The sequence below is a fragment of the Abramis brama genome, assembly GCF_963993115.1.
Source record: "Abramis brama genome assembly, chromosome: 12".
Classification (NCBI taxonomy): domain Eukaryota; kingdom Metazoa; phylum Chordata; class Actinopteri; order Cypriniformes; family Leuciscidae; genus Abramis; species Abramis brama.
Genome location: NC_139974.1, coordinates 8,379,822 through 8,398,845, shown reverse-complemented (window position 1 = coordinate 8,398,845; position 19,024 = coordinate 8,379,822). Strand labels below are relative to the sequence as shown.

Here is a 19,024-nt window from a genome sequence, read left to right as displayed (position 1 = left end):
GCAGTTATAACAAAGTGTGTGTATTTATATTTCAGTCATGCTCCCATCTTTCTGCAAAATGCTTACTGTCAACATAAAGTATAAAAAAATGAGTCTTTGATCCCTCTTTTTAAAGCATGAAATATGTTTGTTTGAAAAAGCAATTATTATCTGTGCACACACCTTATCTGAGGTGAATAAACACAGACATTTCCTTAAAATTTACATGACAGCACATCAATACAATAAAATACAGATCCAAATGGACAACTTAGAAAGGGTTTTGATATTTTGATAATAACTTTATTTTTTCATGGCAAGGTTGACATTTGCATGGAATCGCTCTTTTATTGTTTACCTTTGTTGCTTAATAGGCTACGTATCATTAATATTATTGTGTAGGCTATAATACATTCGAGTACTGTTATGTAGGGCTAAATAAATAAATTAAATAAATAAAATACATTAGACCAGCATATCCAAAAATAACTTGAAAACGAGGAACAAAAAATGCTGCGTTGTTTCGGGTCAAATATGGACAAACTGTTGGTTTAAATTTACCTAAACTGTTTAATTTAAAGCAATGGTTGGGTTTGTCCATATCTGACCCAAACACGCTGGAACAACCCATCTTTTTTTTTGTTTGTAGAAAAGTATTTATTTTTATTGTCCTTAATGCTCAGCTTTTTGCAGCTGGTCAAGTCAAGTCATCTTCATTTATATAGCGCTTTTAAAAATGTAGATTGTTCCAAAGCGGCTTTACAGAGATACAAGGATAGTTTAAAGTAACAGAGATTGTTACTCATTAAATATACACTTGGTCTCATATTAAGGTGCTGAAAGTTGCCAGAGGAATCGCCTGAACATCAATCTATACCAACCCAACGTCTGGGGATAGAAGCACCACTGCATTCAAAATGCCGTCTTGTAAACACATGAAGGTCTTCTTCGTGGTTCTGTTGGGTGCCATCATCAGTACAGTGACCATAAATAAAGTTCCTTATAATCGGTTCAAACATTTGATGAACAATAGCCTGGTGGAGCAGTTGTTTCATGAAGAACCCTGTGCCTGTATGGAGCGGTGTTTGGCTGCAAGTGACGACGAGTGGTTTACCAAACGCTTCAGACAAGATGTCCCACCACTGCTCTCTCTCAATAACAGCGGGCTTCCTGACGACATCTATGCCTGGTGGCAGGTAGGCCTATTAATTTCCATCCTTAGTGTTAAAAATGGCCAAAAACCACAATGTTATATAGGGAAGAGTGGGGTAAGATGAGCCATATTTTCCCTCAAAATAAGGGAAAATGAGGCAAAATTACAATGAAAGTACAGTAATTTCAGGATGTTTCCTATCAGTTTAAAGGGGTCATATAATGGTACATGCACTTTTACAAGTTGATTGTACTGAAATGTGTGTTGGCAATGCCTGTACACAACCATCATAAAATGATAAAAATCCATCCAGTGTTTTTTTTTTAATCTTCTTATATGTTTCCTCCTGTCTCAAATCAAGCTGTTCGATATTGTGACGTCACAATATCGACGCCCCTCCCACGATGGGTGATTGACAGCAGCGTTTCAAACACAGACCCGCCGTCGCGCCCTCGTGAGCGAGCTGTCAATCATAGCACGCGCCGACGCGCGTTCATTGTTTTTTTTTGTTTTGTTTAAAAAAAAAAATAAAAAAAATAAATAAATATATACAGGGGCTGACAAAACAACATAGTGCTTCAAGCGTGTTTACGAACATAGGACTGTAAACTCAAGGAGCAAGACAAGAGACTCTGACATTGTTTCATATAACTCATTTATGGACTGGTTTTCTTCCGATAACACCTTTAGAGATGCTATATAATTTTTAATTTCATTCTTAAAACAGTTTATGTTGGGCTTGCTGTTATTCCACTTATTTTTGTGTATATGATACTTCCCCATAATGAAAATAATGTTCACCATTTTAGATACCTTTTTTGACAGACCATCCATATATATCATCACTTGAAATTTGTTAAACAAAGAGTTGTTGGTCCCAATATTTAACCATCGATAAACATCCTTCCAAAACCCCATTGTGACTGAACAAGAGAAAAAAAGGTGTTCAATTGTTTCGTGTTCTGTCATACAAAAAACACACGGATTAACTTCAAAATTGAACCTTTTCCTTAGGGTTTCAGCAGCAGGATAAATATTACTTATTAATTTAAACTGAATTTCTTTTACCTTGGGTGAAATTGGCCATTTAAGATAGCTACAATAAGTCTTTGTTAATGTAACTTGATTATCAGTTATCTTTATTTTCGTTGGCTTTTTGATATCATAGAATAGCTTTTCTTTAAACACACTTCCAAGTATTTTGTTATTACATTTTCTTTCTCCAAATTTCAATTTACCAATTTTTAAATCAGGGAGTTTAACAGTCACATTTGAATTTGTGAGGATATTTTTAATCATGAATTTTAAGGGAAGTGGAATAGCTCTACTGATTTGGTTAAATTCTCTATAAGAGCATTTTAAATTAAACTTTTCGACAAAGGAATTAAACTGCAACAGACTGCCATTTTTATCCATAAAGAGATTGACAAGGATATACTAATTTTGATAAATTAGCTTTTGTTAATAAGATTCTGCCAAGAATAGAGAGATCTCTCATGAGCCAATGATTAAGAGATTTTTTCATACTCTCTATTTTCCCTTCAATGTTTAGTTGTTCTCTCTTATTTCCATCTTTAGACATTATTAATCCTAGGTATTTTAGTTCAGTTTTGACAGGTATGGAGTCTATATTTGTCTCAGCACATGGATGAAGACATAGTATTTCACATTTTTTCGGGTTTAGACATAATCCTGAAGCTTTGGAAAAAACTGATATTATATCTAGGGCTTTTCCAATTAAAGATTTATCTTTTAAAAAGATTACTGTGTCATCTGCAAATTGACTTATTCGATATTCATAATCGAAAATGGTGATTCCTTTAATTTGAGGGTGAGTTACGATTAGATATGCTAGCATTTGTGTACATAAAATAAATCATTTTGGTGAAATAGGACAACCTTGTCTAATACCACGCGAAATCTTAATTTTCGGTGTCATTCCAGGGTTGAGGGAGATGTAACTATAAATATCATTATAAAACATTTTTATGATTTTGCAGAACCCTTCTCCAAATCCGAATTTTTTGAGCACCGTAAACATGAAATCATGTTCCACAGTGTCGAAAGCTTTGAAAAAATCTATGAATAAAACAAGACTATCTGATTGAATGAATGATTGGTAGTCAATCATATCTAGAATCAGTCGAATATGATTGTGAATGTATCTTCCCTTTATAAAAGCTGATTGATACTCTTCGATAAGTTTTCCAATTACATGCTTTAAGCGATTTGCATACACTAAAGCAAGAAGTTTATAATCGATACATAATAAGGTTATTGGTCTCCAGTTGTCTAGCAGCAACAAATATTTTTGAGGTTTTGGTAATAAGGTTATCAATCCTGTTTTCATAGTAGGGGACAAACATCCTTCCTTAATACATTCTAAAAAAGCTTTACATAGTAACTTTTTAATATCTGCCCAAAAATGTTTTAGGAATTCAGATGTTAACCCATCTATTCCTGGGGATTTACCGTTATCCATTTGTTTTAATGCAGTTTCAATTTCTATTATAGTTAATTCTTCATCGAGTATGTGTTTGTCTTCCACATCCAGTTTTTTAATGTTTTCATCGACTTTTTCAAATAAAAAGTCACAATCTGATTTGTTAAATTTTGATTTATATATGTTACCATAAAAGAGACTAATTTCATCTTGGACTAATTTCTGATCTTCCATTGTTATACCATTTATCATAAGTTTACTTATTTTTTTCTTACTTTGTCTTTGTTTTTCAAGTCCGAAGAAATAAGTTGAACTTTTTTCACCCTTTTCAATCCATCTAGCTCTTGATCGAACATAAGCTCCATCTGCCTTTGTTGTGTACATGTCATCTAATTGGGACTGCAATAACTTTAATTCAGTAATGTTATCTAAGGATAATTGTACATTACTTGTAAGTTGATTGATTTTGTCAATTAGATCCTTTTGCTTCCTTTTCCTTATACATGACAGTTTTCTACCTGTGTCAACTGCTGTTTGTCTGGTTTTGAACTTAAAGGGATAGTTCGCCCAAAAATGATATTTAAGCCATGATTTACTCACCCTCAAGCCGTTCGAGATGCATATGTCAATCTTTTTTCAGACGAACACATTTTCAGTTATTTTAGAAAATGTCTTAGATCTTTCAGTGGTTATAATGTGAAGCAATGGGGTCCAGCTGATTCAAGTCGCAAAATGTGCATGCATCCTTCACAAAAATAATCCATCCGGCTCCAGGGGGATAAACGAAGGCCTTCTGAGGGTAATCCGTGCAGTTTTGTCGTAAAAATATACATATTTAAAACTTTATAAACGAAAATAACTGGCTTCCGGTGGTGGTCGGCGCGCGTTCATGGAGATGGTTGCTGGCAAATGACGTAGGACGTACCGCAGGAAGCGTCGTGACGTAGAACGAGTGTGACAGCGCAGCCAGAGAGCAGAGCAAAACAAAACTCTACGTTCGCTCTACGTCACGACGTCATTCATCTCCATGAACGCGCGCCGACCGCCACCGGAAGCCAGTTATTTTCGTTTATAAAGTTTTAAATATGTATATTTTTACGACAAAACTGCACGGATTACCCTCAGAAGGCCTTCGTTTATCCCCCTGGAGCCGGATGGATTATTTTTGTGAAGGATGCATGCACATTTTGCGACTTGAATCAGCTGGACCCCATTGCTTCACATTATAACCACTGAAAGGTCTAAGACATTTTCTAAAATAACTGAAAATGTGTTCGTCTGAAAAAAGATTGACATATGCATCTCGAACGGCTTGAGGGTGAGTAAATCATGGCTTAAATATCATTTTTGGGCGAACTATCCCTTTAAACCATTCCCATTTACTGATATCACTCAAGTCTAGCTTTTCAACCTCTAGGATAAGAGACTTCACCTGTTCACAAAATTCAGCATTTTTTAAGAAATCATTATTAAACTTCCAGATATTTGGAGAATTCAATTGTTGTTTGGATGTTAATAGGTTTAGACTAATCATGCAATGGTCTGTAAGCGGAGAGGCTGATATTTTACAATCTGAAATATCACTACATAACTCACATGAAATCAGCCAGTAATCTAATCTTGAACATTGACCGTTTCCTGCAGAGTTATACCATGTAAACTGAAATGATGTTGGATTTAATGCTCTCCAATAATCAATTATATGCGTTGTTGTACATAAAGACAGTATAGTGTCGCTATATACAGGTTGAGAATTCCTATGAGGTAGTCGGTCTAGCCATGAGTCAGGGGCTATATTATGGTCTCCTCCCAATATCACTTTATCTGAATCATATGTTGTTTTCCATTCAATTATAAGTTGGCTTAATTTTGCATACAAATTCACATTGATTGCTTGGTTGTTAAAGCCATAAACGCATATCAAAATATAACGTTTGTCATTTGTCTCCACAGCCACCATTAACCAGTGACCTTCAGTATCTTTTTTATGATCCATTATGTTACCTGGAAATCTATTAAATAGTATCATGACTCCTGCTGAGTGTGATGTTCCATGTGCAAAGAAGGCGTAATCCCCCCACTGAATTTTCCAAAATTTTTCATTATCCATAACAGAATGAGCCTCCTGTAAAAAGATGCATTGCGATTTCTGATCCTTACAAAACAAAAAAATGGCTTTACGCTTTGTAATGTTATTCAATCCCCTAACATTCAATGATATGAAAGAAAGTATGGTTGTTCTAAATGCGCTTAACTTTTTTTTTGTGGTTTTTTTTTTTGGAATGAACATGTTGTCCTGAGTAACATATCAAAAATATAGAAAAAACATCAACTCGTAATTGAAGTCCTTCAACCCCTTTTAGCAGTTAAATCAATTAAACTTTCACCTGGTAAGATTCATACTAACAGAATATGTTTAAATAAAATACCTGAGAGTTTCTTTCTGTAAAACTTAAATACATCTTACCATGTTACTGAATTTTTACTCTGAATAAGCAGAAAGTGCCTGAGCATTTGCTTACTACACAGCACTTAGGGGTCAACTCTGCGTCCATCAATGAGAGCATATCCTTCTCTTAGGGAGGCCTTTTTTCCGTTTCTTCTGGCTTCTTGCACCTTAGGCCAAAGCTTTGCACGAGCCTCACGATCTTCTTTTGAGAAGTCCTCCTTGAACTGAATGTTCATCTCTCTACACACTCTTGCCTCTCTTGATCTCCTCCATACTTCATCACGGACAGTTCTCAAGGCAAACTGGATGATTACAGGTCTGGGCATCTTGTTGGTAGCTGCATCGTTCTTCTTTCCCAAGCAGTGCACTGTGTCAACTGACTCACGGAGTTTCTCCACTGACACCGGGATCACTCTTGTAAGGATGCCGATCACAGTCTCTCTTGTATCCTCTTTGTCTTTTTCAGGAAGGCCCATCAGTCTAAGATCCCACCTTCTCTTATATCTGGCTTGCTCCAAACAGATCTGCTTCAGTGACGCATTTTCTTTTTTCAACAACAACATTTCTTCCTTCACTTTGCTTATTTCTTCCTTATTTTCTCTCACTGCTAGTGTGTTAGCTTCCATTCGACTTTCAAAAGCTTTCAGTCTGTCATCTTGTTCATCAAATCTCTTTATCAAAGTTTGAATTGCATCTAAGATGGTTTCATTTGTTATCTCACCCGGCTGTTTTCCCACATCTTGATTCTTTGGTTTCATTTTCTTGGGATTTGGGCTAGGCAAAGGTGTGTGGTCATGAGACATTTTCTTCCTCCATTGCCTCTATTTCTTCTTCCTCACATGCCTCGCGCAGGGCCGTCAGTTTATAGTCGTGGTCTGTTAGCAGTTGAGCTTTAGCCGCTTTGCTAACGTTAGCCATCTCGTTCACGTTGCAGAAAAAGAAAAAAGAAAAACCGAGCAAAGGTGGTCAGCTTCGAAAAACAGAACTCCGTGGGGCTGAGATGTTGTTCGTGCAGTTCTTATGTGAAGTTGCTGGGTTTTTTCTGTCAGAGGTTAAATGTTTAGGACGATTTCAAGACTTTAATAACGGAGCCTGCAAAAAAGCTACCGCTCACTCCGCCATCATAACTCCTCCCTCGCGTTCATTGTTGATAGCTGGAGTGCTGAGTAGAATGGCGTCTGGGTGATTCTCTGAATTGGGTGCCTTTTGGGTCATACTTTCCTTTTTTTTTTTTTTTTTTTTACCTTAAATAGTTATTTCTGATCATTTCATGTGATAGTGGATTAGTCAAACCTTTAAGAAAATACATTTTCCCACCTCAGGCATGAAATTCTAATCGATATTGAGTGTTTTTTCTTACTGAAAGTTGTTTAGGAGTTCAACCCCGTCACAGACCACTTGGACCCTGTTTAAATATGATTTAAAAAGATTTTCAAGTAAATTTTTGTAGAAGCTTTTCAATGAGATGTCCCTTGTTTGATATCATTTATTGCATGTAGAATTTTATTTTTAAATACTCACCATTTGAATACCAAATCAGGTCATGAAAACTGTATCTAACATTGGTCTTCATATCTTATCACAAAATATGCATTAACATTAGGATTTAATTATTTTTTCCGACTGTCCTGTAAATTCTGCACACAGCAAAACAAACATTGACCTAATTTGTCTTCTTATCACGAAAATATTAATAAAAACTATCAAATAACAGGGTTGAACTCAGCATAACGGGGTTGAAAATGATAACAGGGTTGAAGTGATGATCATTATTTCAATATAGTATCATGGATTTCTTACCTGTAAAATTAATGATATCACATTCAATAACATTTTATTTTATTAAAGTTGGCAAAAACAAACAAACATTTGAGTAAGTATTTAACATTAAATCAAAAGCATTAAGTATTAATTAATCACAAACATCAATCGATCTTCGTCACATTTTTTATTATAACAGGGTTGAATCGTTGTGACAGGGTTGAATGTTTGACACTTCTTAGTAGATTACTCAATTGTAAACTTGTTGTATTGTGATGTGAACTGTCAGAAATAATCGATTATGGTATTTTATGTTCAATATTTTCAGACATCCCAATGGCAAAAACAGCAGCAGAGTCGCTATGTCGCTATTCCTCAAAGCTTCCTTCTTCTTCTGTCTTTTTTTAGCATCCCTCCACATCTTCCGCTTATATCGTTTAGCTCTGTCACCCAGATTGCTTATTTTTTTCTTTTTTCCTATCTCTGTGTCCCTTTTCCACCTTTCACGCTCACTCCTGATATATGTTTCCCTTCTCTCTGCGTCTGCATCCTTTCTTGCTCTGTACTGTCTTTGCCTTTCTGCTGCTGTTTTTGCCATTGGGATGTCTGAAAATATTGAACATAAAATACCATAATCGATTATTTCTGACAGTTCACATCACAATACAAGAAGTCTACAATTGAGTAATCTACTAAGAAGTGTCAAACATTCAACCCTGTCACAACGATTCAACCCTGTTATAGTAAAAAATGTGACGGGGTTGAATGTGACGGGGTTGAAGTTTTTGGCTAACAGTAGCTAAGACAGTTAGCTTAGCTAAGACAGTAGCACCACATGACATTTAGGACAGCATAAAATTTTAATGTTTTGCAAAACTATTATTTAATTCTTCTTAAACCGTTGTTTACTATCATTTAGTCATATAACAGAGTTGAAATGTTGAGCCTGACAATCTTAATCTGACAGTAAAAAACATGAAATATAGGTAAGAAAAGATACTGACACTTGCCTTTATTTGCAGCATGTTCTTCAAGAGACTTGTGTGATGTCACTGCCTGGATGTGATGCCACAGGGATTGATCCATTATTTTTATAGGGGGGTAAATAGTATGGCGTGACGGGGGTGAAAACAAACTGGAGGACGTGTATAAATATTGCAATGTCATATATAATTAATGTATTTTTATATATACATATATATTTTAGTTAAAGTAGACCAACATATGATTATATTAGCAGCAACATTTTGGTATTAATTGCACTTTTTATTTGTTTGATATTCAGTGAAAATGTAATGATGGTTAGTGAGGACATGCAAACATGCTTGTTGTCTACTACTTAGGCAACCCATTACTTTAAATAAAAAATAAAAAAAAGCAATTGTGTTGCATTATAATGCTAAGGCACCTGGTTCTATTAATTGACAGCGTTAAAATGCATTTTGTGATTTCCTTCAATTGAAAATCTTTGTAGTATGTTTGGGGGACTTGAAGGGCACCCAATTCAGAGAATCACCCGTTAACGATTGTGGTGTTCTGTTCTTGGGTGTAATAACGAACACAGCAGTCATATTGATGATGTTTCTAAATCCGTACAGCTGAAGACGCAGTGGCTGAGTTTGTTTTCGAAGGGAATATTCCCCACGATCAACGTCAATGCTGTCATGTTTGCACGAATCATTTCACCAGACTCGAGACTGCTTTACAAACGAGGGTCAGTATAAAGCTGTTTTTGCTAAGAAGCTGCTCCAGAAAAAAGGATCAGTACCAACTATTCGTGTTCCTGCTGAACCTCCAGAAGAACAAGTGAGTGTAACGTTTTATTGACCTTTATATTAATCTTTATATTAATCTTTGCAAATAGCTTGCACGCTTCACGATGAATGTGGCTATTTTTACACTCAGGGTACATTATGGCATGTTTTCTATGTACGACGTTCTCAATATAATTCATAATCCCACGTTTATAATGAACAACGCGTTATGGTTATTGTGTTATTATTACAAATGGTGTACGCACAGAACAGAGGGGCGGGGTGAGCAAAGCTCATTATCATTTAAAGACACATGCACTGAAACGGCGTGCTGAAAACAGAGCTGTTTTTGACCAGGTAAAATGAGTGTTTTCTTACAATACTAATGATAATTTTTAATTAAAGTATATTACAAACTTTTAATTTAGACCCTAAAGAATCATATTAGCTTGTACAAAAATGACATTATATGACCCCTTTAAATGACCAGAATGCATCTATGACAAAGGATTAAACAAATATGAAAAAAGTGTGTTCCAGGCTGTTGCCCAATTTATGTCCCTATCAAATAAACTTAATATACATTTATAAAACGGTTAATTCCAGTCCTTGATTCTGATTGGTCAATGGCTGTGTTTTATTCACGATAAAACCTGGCTATGGCTACGTTCACACTGCAGGCTGAAACGACCCAATTCCGATTTTTTTGCCCCTATGCGACCTGTATCTGATCTTTTCATGACAGTCTGAACGACACAAATCCGATCTTTTCAAATGCGACCCAGGCCACTTGGGTATGTGGTCCCAAATCCGATACATATCCGATCTTTTGAAATGCGACTTCAGTCTGAACGGCCAGGTCGCATGTATCCGACCCGCACGTCATTGATACGCGAAAAACGTCATAATTCTGCATTGAAGTAGTCGTCGGTTTGAAAACGGACTGCATATTCGTCAAGCTGAGGTAAATCTGCCGAACGGGTTGACCTCAACGAGCCTGTTAATTAAAAAAATAAATAAAAGCCCACGGCCACCATCATTATATATGACTAATGTTATGTTAACTTATTTGTGCTGATATTAGATAGGTCAGCGGCTGCTGTCTGGCTCTTGTGAAACGGTCGCTGCGCGCGCTCGTGTGTGTGTGTGTGTGAGAATCACAGTTAGTTGAAGTTTAGCTACTTCCGCAAACAACAAGTGACGTCGTTGACCGCTGAGTACTCTTCTGCGCATGCGGGTCACTTCTGGGTCATTTCACGTTCACACAGGAGATCACAAAAGGTCGCATTTAATTGGAAATGTGAACGGCCTTGCAAAAAAATCGAATTGAGCATTAAGCCCTGCAGTGTGAACGCAGCCTAAGACCGCTTCACCCAACGGTTCTATGCAGCATCACTACACAACACCCCTGGCAACCACTCTTAGCAACGTAAACATATGTTCTTGTTGATATTGGCCCTGTCCCAAATGGCACACTTCATGCACTTTCGGTCTTGTGGACTTACAATGGCTGCCGTGTGCGCATTTGTCATTTTAGGTCTCAGAAGGGTGCTCGCGAGCGCTATGCCGTTGATTTGCGCCCTCGATTCGCACTTTTGCTGAGCCCGCACTGATGCGAGCTCCGCAGCAGACAGTCAACGCAACGTTATTTTAACGTTCATTGAAGCTCATAGACCGTTTAGACGGGCTTTCGTCGGTTTAAGGTAGAGTAGTATTGTGAGAGATTTACAGGCGATCTGACCAACCATAATCCGCCATTTTTGTCCGACAACGTAGTCAGGAGAGTTAGAACCATAGACTGTAAAAAAATATGGACGTAGTGTCCGTGACGTCACCCGTAGGTTTCTGAAGACCGTTGCTGCATCCCTATAGAGAGCCTAAGTCCCTCCCCTTCCGGTGGACCACCATGGGACCTTATTTCGGAAAATATTGTATGGTAGGCTAGTCAATGGCGAGAGACAACAAATATTTTGATCTCGTTTGTCAATTTAAAAGATACATTTTAAAGTCAAGAAAGTCGCAGTTTGATGAAAAACTGTTGAGGTATAAGACTGTGAAAATACGTAATTACAAAGACTACAAACCCAAAAGGCGCACATTTGACGTCATACCTTTTCTCTCAATGAATGAAGCTACTTTATTGAAGCTAACGTCTGTTCTTTTTTTCGATAGTCTTACGTTATAATCGTAACGTTACGCCGTCATGCCTGAGTGTTTTGTACCAGACTGCACACATACGATATTGGTGACGTACATAGTGCGAGACGAGAGATGTAGTTCATTGAGCGATTTTCACATAAAACTAAATGTTACTCTTCTGTTTTATGACAAACTGCGACTTTCTTGACTTTCATAATTATCTTTTAAATTGACAAACATCATATGTGTAATTCAGGGCACAGTTCAGACGGAATAAAAAGATAAGTTGTCTCTCGCCATTGACTACCATACATATTTTTTCCGTAGGATTTTTTCCCGACATAAGGTCCCATGAGCCGGAAGCGGAGGGGAGGGACTTAGGCTCTCTATTTATTTTATTTTTTATTTTTTTATTGCATAACAACATACAAATACAGAGGAAACGCAATGTATTATTATCTATTACATTCATAATAGCATCAAAGAAACAATAAAACAATAAAAAAAAAAAAATTATACAGGGGAAAAATTACAAAGAAAAGGATTCAAAAATTGCATACATCCGTTTCGTATACATAATGTTTAAGCTCAATTTGAAATAATATAATGTTAGGTTTATTATTTGTCCATTTCTGCTTATGTATATGGTATTTTCCATACATAATTATTAAGTTAACAACAAAATTTTGCTCCACACTCTTATTTTTGTATAACAAAAAAATATCTTTACCAGATAGTTGAATCTTTAATTTTGTGAATTTAGATATCAGATATTCAACATCAATCCAAAACAATTGGGTAAATACACATTCAAAGAATAAATGTTTTATTGATTCTTCTTCTGTATTACAAAAGTTGCATGTAGTTTCCATGTCTCTAAAAAAATCTTGAGGCTACTTGTCTCACTGGATAAATCAAGTGAATAATCTTATATGTAATTTCTTTAACTTTATTGGTCAGACAGTATTTACTGGGTAAGTTCCAGACCTCTTTCCAATCAGTCTGATTATACATTGAGTTCCAAAAAGGTTTGCATTTAGGCAATAACGTAATTCTACATAATTCTCTAATATAAAAGTTATTAAATTTTTTATCTATAATTTTCACGCCATCAATACTTAACTGATTAGTAGTATATATGGGGATAGCTTCGGAAGATACATTGCCTGATAAAAGTTGAATAAGGCCTCTTGGCATCAAATACTACTGCAAACTCTTTAGCCGCTACAGGGATCTTATAATAGTTAAGGAATTTGCAGTAATTAAAAAGATGACCATTATTCTTAAATAACTGTCTGACCAAAATTATACCATTATTGTACCAGTTTCTGTAAAATAAAGATTTATTTTTAAATGTAATGTATTTGTTGTTCCAAATCACAGATTTGTGTGGAGAAAAATTATGTTTAAAAATGAGCATCCATAATAGAAAAACCTGTTTATGAAAAGAAGAAAGCTTTATCGGAATCTTATTTAAAAATTCTAAGCCCCCCAGCTTATCAAAAATGAACTCAGGGATGATATTCCAAATTTTGCCTTTAGAGTTCAAGTAGTTCTTTATCCAATTGTTCTTAAATACGCAATTAGCAGTATTAAAGTCAAGTACATTTAGACCACCATCCTCAATTGGATTGCATAAAACTGTTTTTTTTTAAATAATGAGGTCTGTTCTTCCGAATGAAATTGAACAAAACAGTATCCACCTCTTTTATAATTGATTGTGGAACATCTAATGCAAGAGCTGTATACACCAAGCGTGACAATCCTTCAGTTTTGGATAATAATATTCTTCCTTTTAATGAAAGATCTCTCATTAACCATGAATTAAATTTTTGTTTAATTTTGTTTAATTGGTGTAAAATTTAAATTATTTCTCTCTTTTTGGTCTTTACAGATCTTAATACCTAAATAATCTACTAACTCCTTTACTGGAATACCAAGAATGTTATTATGATTACATGTTTTCAAGGGGAATAACACACATTTTTTAATGTTTAAACATAAACCAGATACAGAAGAGATAATATTAAGGCACTCAATAGCTTTTTTAACTTCAGTTTCACTTTTTAAAAAAATAGCAGTGTCGTCCGGTAATTGAGAACATTTTAACTCTTTCTCCAAAAGTCTTATACCACAAAATGTATCTCTTTTAATATGTATGGCCATGGTGTGTGTTACATGTAAGAAAAGAAATGGTGAAATGGGACAGTCGTATACCTCTATTAATTTTAAACCTGGATGACGTTCCATATGATAACTTAACTGAGCTGTTACAGTCATTGTACAGTGTTTTAATAGCTTTTTTAAAATATACTCCAAAACCAAAATAATTTAAGGTCTCCAACATAAAGTTATGATCGATAGTATCAAACGCTTTAAAGAAATCAACAAATAAAACAAAACTATTATCTGTAATAAATTCATTGTAGTCGATTAAATCCAAAATGAGCCTAACATTATTACAAATGTGATGACCTTTCATAAACCCTGATTGACATTCATCAATTATGGGATCAAGACAGTTCTTCAATCTTTCTGCAAATATTCTTGCAAATTTTTTTGCATCATTACTGATTAGCGTAATGGGATGCCAATTCTCTAAAAATAATATATCCTTATTGGGATTTGGTAATAAAGTTATCAAACCTTGTCTCAGTGAATTGGGTAAATAACCTTGTTGTATAGCTTCTCTAAATACAGCTAACAAAAAAGGGGATAATTCGTTTTGAAAATATTTATAAAATTCACTAATTAAACCATCATTCCCGGGTGACTTATTGTCTTTGAGTTTGTTAATACAGTGAGATATTTCATTTAAAGAAATCTCTTGGTCGCACATTTCAATAGAAGACTCACTTATCTTTTGAATGTCATCTTTAATAGTATCTAAGAATGACTGTGCATTACTCAATTTGTTATCATAAGAATACAATTTCTCATAAAATTCAGCCACATATCTTGATATTTCTTTAGAATTTTCTGTTAACTGTCCATTAATATTCAATTTGACCATAGATGCAAGCTCTACATTCCTTTTTTCCATATTAAAAAAGTATTTTGTATTTTTTTTCTCCTTCCTCTAACCATTTCTTTCTTTATCTTATGAAGGCACCCTTTGCTTTATATTCATATATTTTATCTAAATCTAATTGTAGTTGTAATAATTTATTTTTATTTTCTTGATCTATATTACAATTTCCAGAAAGACTTATAATTTCCTGTATAATTTTTTCTTCGTTTTCTCTTCTATATTTGGCTATTTCTTTTCCTCTCCTTATGGCTTATACTTCATTAATTCCCAATTTACCCCAAATAAATTAGTTACATTTGCCTCCTTCCAAAAATCTATGATAACCTCTTTTGCTTTATCTCTAAACTGCACATCTGTCAATATATTCTGGTTCATTTTCCAGTATGTAAAAGTTTTAACATATTTGGATTTAGTTGTATTTAACGAGATAAAAATAGCTTTGTGATCTGTAAGAACAGAAGGCTCTATAGAGACCTCATTAACATACACTCACCTAAAGGATTATTAGGAACACCTGTTCAATTTCTCATTAATGCAATTATCTAATCAACCAATCACATGGCAGTTGCTTCAATGCATTTAGGGGTGTGGTCCTGGTCAAGACAATCTCCTGAACTCCAAACTGAATGTCAGAATGGGAAAGAAAGGTGATTTAAGCAATTTTGAGCGTGGCATGGTTATTGGTGCCAGATGGGCCGGTCTGAGTATTTCACAATCTGCTCAGTTACTGGGATTTTCATGCACAACCATTTCTAGGGTTTACAAAGAATGGTGTGAAAAGGGAAAAACATCCAGTATGCGGCAGTCCTGTGGGCGAAAATGCCTTGTTGATGCTAGAGGTCAGAGGAGAATGGGCCGACTGATTCAAGCTGATAGAAGAGCAACTTTGACTGAAATAACCACTCGTTACAACCGAGGTATGCAGCAAAGCATTTGTGAAGCCACAACACGCACAACCTTGAGGCGGATGGGCTACAACAGCAGAAGACCCCACCGGGTACCACTCATCTCCACTACAAATAGGAAAAAGAGGCTACAATTTGCACGAGCTCACCAAAACTGGACAGTTGAAGACTGGAAAAATGTTGCCTGGTCTGATGAGTCTCGATTTCTGTTGAGACATTCAGATGGTAGAGTCAGAATTTGGCGTAAACAGAATGAGAACATGGATCCATCATGCCTTGTTACCACTGTGCAGGCTGGTGGTGGTGGTGTAATGGTGTGGGGGATGTTTTCTTGGCACACTTTAGGCCCCTTCGTTTAAATGCCACGGCCTACCTGAGCATTGTTTCTGACCATGTCCATCCCTTTATGACCACCATGTACCCATCCTCTGATGGCTACTTCCAGCAGGATAATGCACCATGTCACAAAGCTCGAATCATTTCAAATTGGTTTCTTGAACATGACAATGAGTTCACTGTACTAAAATGGCCCCCACAGTCACCAGATCTCAACCCAATAGAGCATCTTTGGGATGTGGTGGAACGGGAGCTTCGTGCCCTGGATGTGCATCCCACAAATCTCCATCAACTGCAAGATGCTATCCTATCAGTATGGGCCAACATTTCTAAAGAATGCTTTCAGCACCTTGTTGAATCAATGCCACGTAGAATTAAGGCAGTTCTGAAGGCGAAAGGGGGTCAAACACAGTATTAGTATGGTGTTCCTAATAATCCTTTAGGTGAGTGTAATTCAATAGATTCCTTGAAATTAACCAATAGTCTATGCGTGACTGTTGAGAAAGGTTTGTATGGAAGTAAAATAATGTCAAATGTTTTTGAAATAAAAGCCTGTTGAATTGCACCACTTGTAAAAAATAGGCATTGCATTAACCATGCTTGCATTTTAATGCATTGTATTTTTAGGGCTTGCATTTTTATGGGCTGAAATTCAACATGGTTGAATATTTAAGCTGTTAATATTTCAATTAAAAACATTTCAAACACCTTTTCATTATTAAAAATTCAATAATCCATATTCACCATTCATATTTCACTTCCAAAATATTCAAACTGTTTAAAAATACAACCTATAATATTCAACAGGCAATTTTCGGTCCATTTTATTTCGCTTTGCAAATTCACTTCCACAAATTCAGTGGTTCAAATTCGACAGTAAATTCAATATTGAAGTCCAGGAACTGCAGGAATAGCAGTAGATTGCCGAGCATATTCTCCATCTGCTGTTAGTCGACCTCACCATCAGATGGTGTAAAAGCACGTGTTGTAGACGAAGACCAGCAAAATTAGAGCAAGTCATTCATTCATAAAACTCATTTACAGCAATGTATTTGTGATTATTATGACGGCTGTTTTATGTTAAATTCAGTGCCTTCACGGTTACTTTTCCTGTGTAGCCTACATATGCATCTTTCTCTACCGTGAACGAGATTATAATGTTATTCCCCGACGCGGAGATACAGATCCAATGTTACATTTTTGAGGTTGACATATATTTCTCTTGGTTGTTTAGTTGCCTTAAATTTATATTGTGGCGATGTGCTGCATGCAAGCTATTGGGTTTCCCTCAATACTTCAGGATTCCCCTGCTGGACATATAAAATGCTTAACGTAGCTTAATAGACTACAGTGATGTAAAAGACCAAACTCGCAGGCAAGCAGATGGACTCAGAATAACGCGCAAAGCTTAATGCTGAGCGTTTCCTAGTGATAGACTGGCATAAAGATGGCTTGATGTTGGACATTCATTCGCACATTTAGGGACCGTCTCTATACGACTTTGGTATACACGTTTCTAACTCCGATAGCATTTGAATAGAACGACTTACAGTCATAAAACCAACTATAAAGTGCTCATGTAGTGTCAGGCATAATGTGCACCTTTTGGATTTTTGATATTTATTCAAATAAATTTAAGTTTGCTATTTAAGTTAGAAACGTGTATGCCAATGTTGTATGCAACTTTAGAGACGGTCCCTGAATGTGCGAATGTCCAATGTCAAGCCAATTTTACATTTAGTCATTTAGCAGACGCTTTTATCCAAAGCGATTTACAGTTAAACTAACAATAGGACAACAATATGCAAATGCTATGACAGTTTAAGCTAATGCAATACACGTAGGCAAACTATATATATATATATATATAGAGAGAGAGAGAGAGAGAGAGAGAAATAGAATAGAATAGAATAGAATAGAATAGAAGAGAGTGTTAGTATTAATTGATCAAGTGTTGATTTTATGCCAGTATATCACGAAAAGCTCAGCATGAAATTTTGCGCGTTAAGTTCATATTCTGAGTCCATCTTCTTGCCTGTAGCCTATAGTAGCCTACAGCCTACTTCCCTAATAAGGTGCAAGATTGGTCTTTCATATCACTGTATTAGTCCATTAAGCTACGTTAAGCGTTTTGTCCCAAGGGGAATCCTTGAGTATGAGGTATTGAGGGAAACCGATTATAATCCTGACAAAAGGAATCGCCGGTGCAGCACAGATGTCTACTAATTAAAATATTTATTTAAGGTGCATAACAATAAATGACTAGCGTTTCGATGTAAAGTTACATCTTCATCAGAGTCCTTTTATAACCGATTATAATCCTGTTCATGGTAGAGAAAGCTGATGACATAGGCTACACAGGGAAATTAACAATGAAGTTATTGAATGAAACATAAACACAGCTTTTGTGTGTTTATCATCTTTTCCGCATATATACTGACACAGATAATCATTTTCATTTTATGAATGAATGTCTTCGTCAACAACAAGCGCTTTTGCACCCCCTGCTGGTGAGGTCGACTAACAGCAAATGGAGAGTATGCTCGGCAATCTACTGCTTTTCCTGCAGTTCCTGGACGTCAATGTTGAAATTACTGTCGAATTTGAACCACTGAATTTGTGGAAGCGAATTTGCAAAGCGAAATAAAATGGACCGAAAATTGCCTGTTGAATATTATTGGTTGTATTTTTAAACAGTTTGAATATTTTGGAAGTGAAATATGAAAGGTGAATATGGATTATTGAATTTTTAATAATGAAAAGGTGTTTGAAATGTTTTTAATTGAAATATTCACAGCTTAAATATTCAACCATGTTGAATTTCAGCCCATAAAAATGCAAGCCCTAAAAATACAATGCATTATAATGCAAGCATGGTTAATGCAATGCCTATTTTTTTTTCAAGTAGTGCAATTCAACAGGCTTTTTATTTCAAAAACATTTGACATTATTTTACTTCCATAGGTTTCCTTTACACCATGTAAATTGAATTTTGTCTAGATACGTATGTCTCCATATAGCAATCAAGTCCAGAGTAGAACATATACTATTCAATTCTGGAAGAACAGACCTGT

At 35.6% G+C, this 19,024-nt stretch overlaps 1 protein-coding gene across 1 annotated transcript in view; it reads left to right on the top strand.

The window, feature by feature from the left end:
* Positions 1–896: 896 nt before the first annotated feature.
* LOC311093815 (CMP-N-acetylneuraminate-beta-galactosamide-alpha-2,3-sialyltransferase 2) overlaps positions 897–19,024 on the top strand; it is a gene marked incomplete at its 5' end in the record, with an annotated part of 33,323 nt that continues 15,195 nt past the window's right edge. Inside the window, one exon of the mRNA XM_084131409.1 lies at positions 897–1,175. Within this exon, the coding sequence (XP_083987535.1) occupies positions 897–1,175 (279 nt within the window). The remainder of the gene's footprint in view (positions 1,176–19,024) is intronic.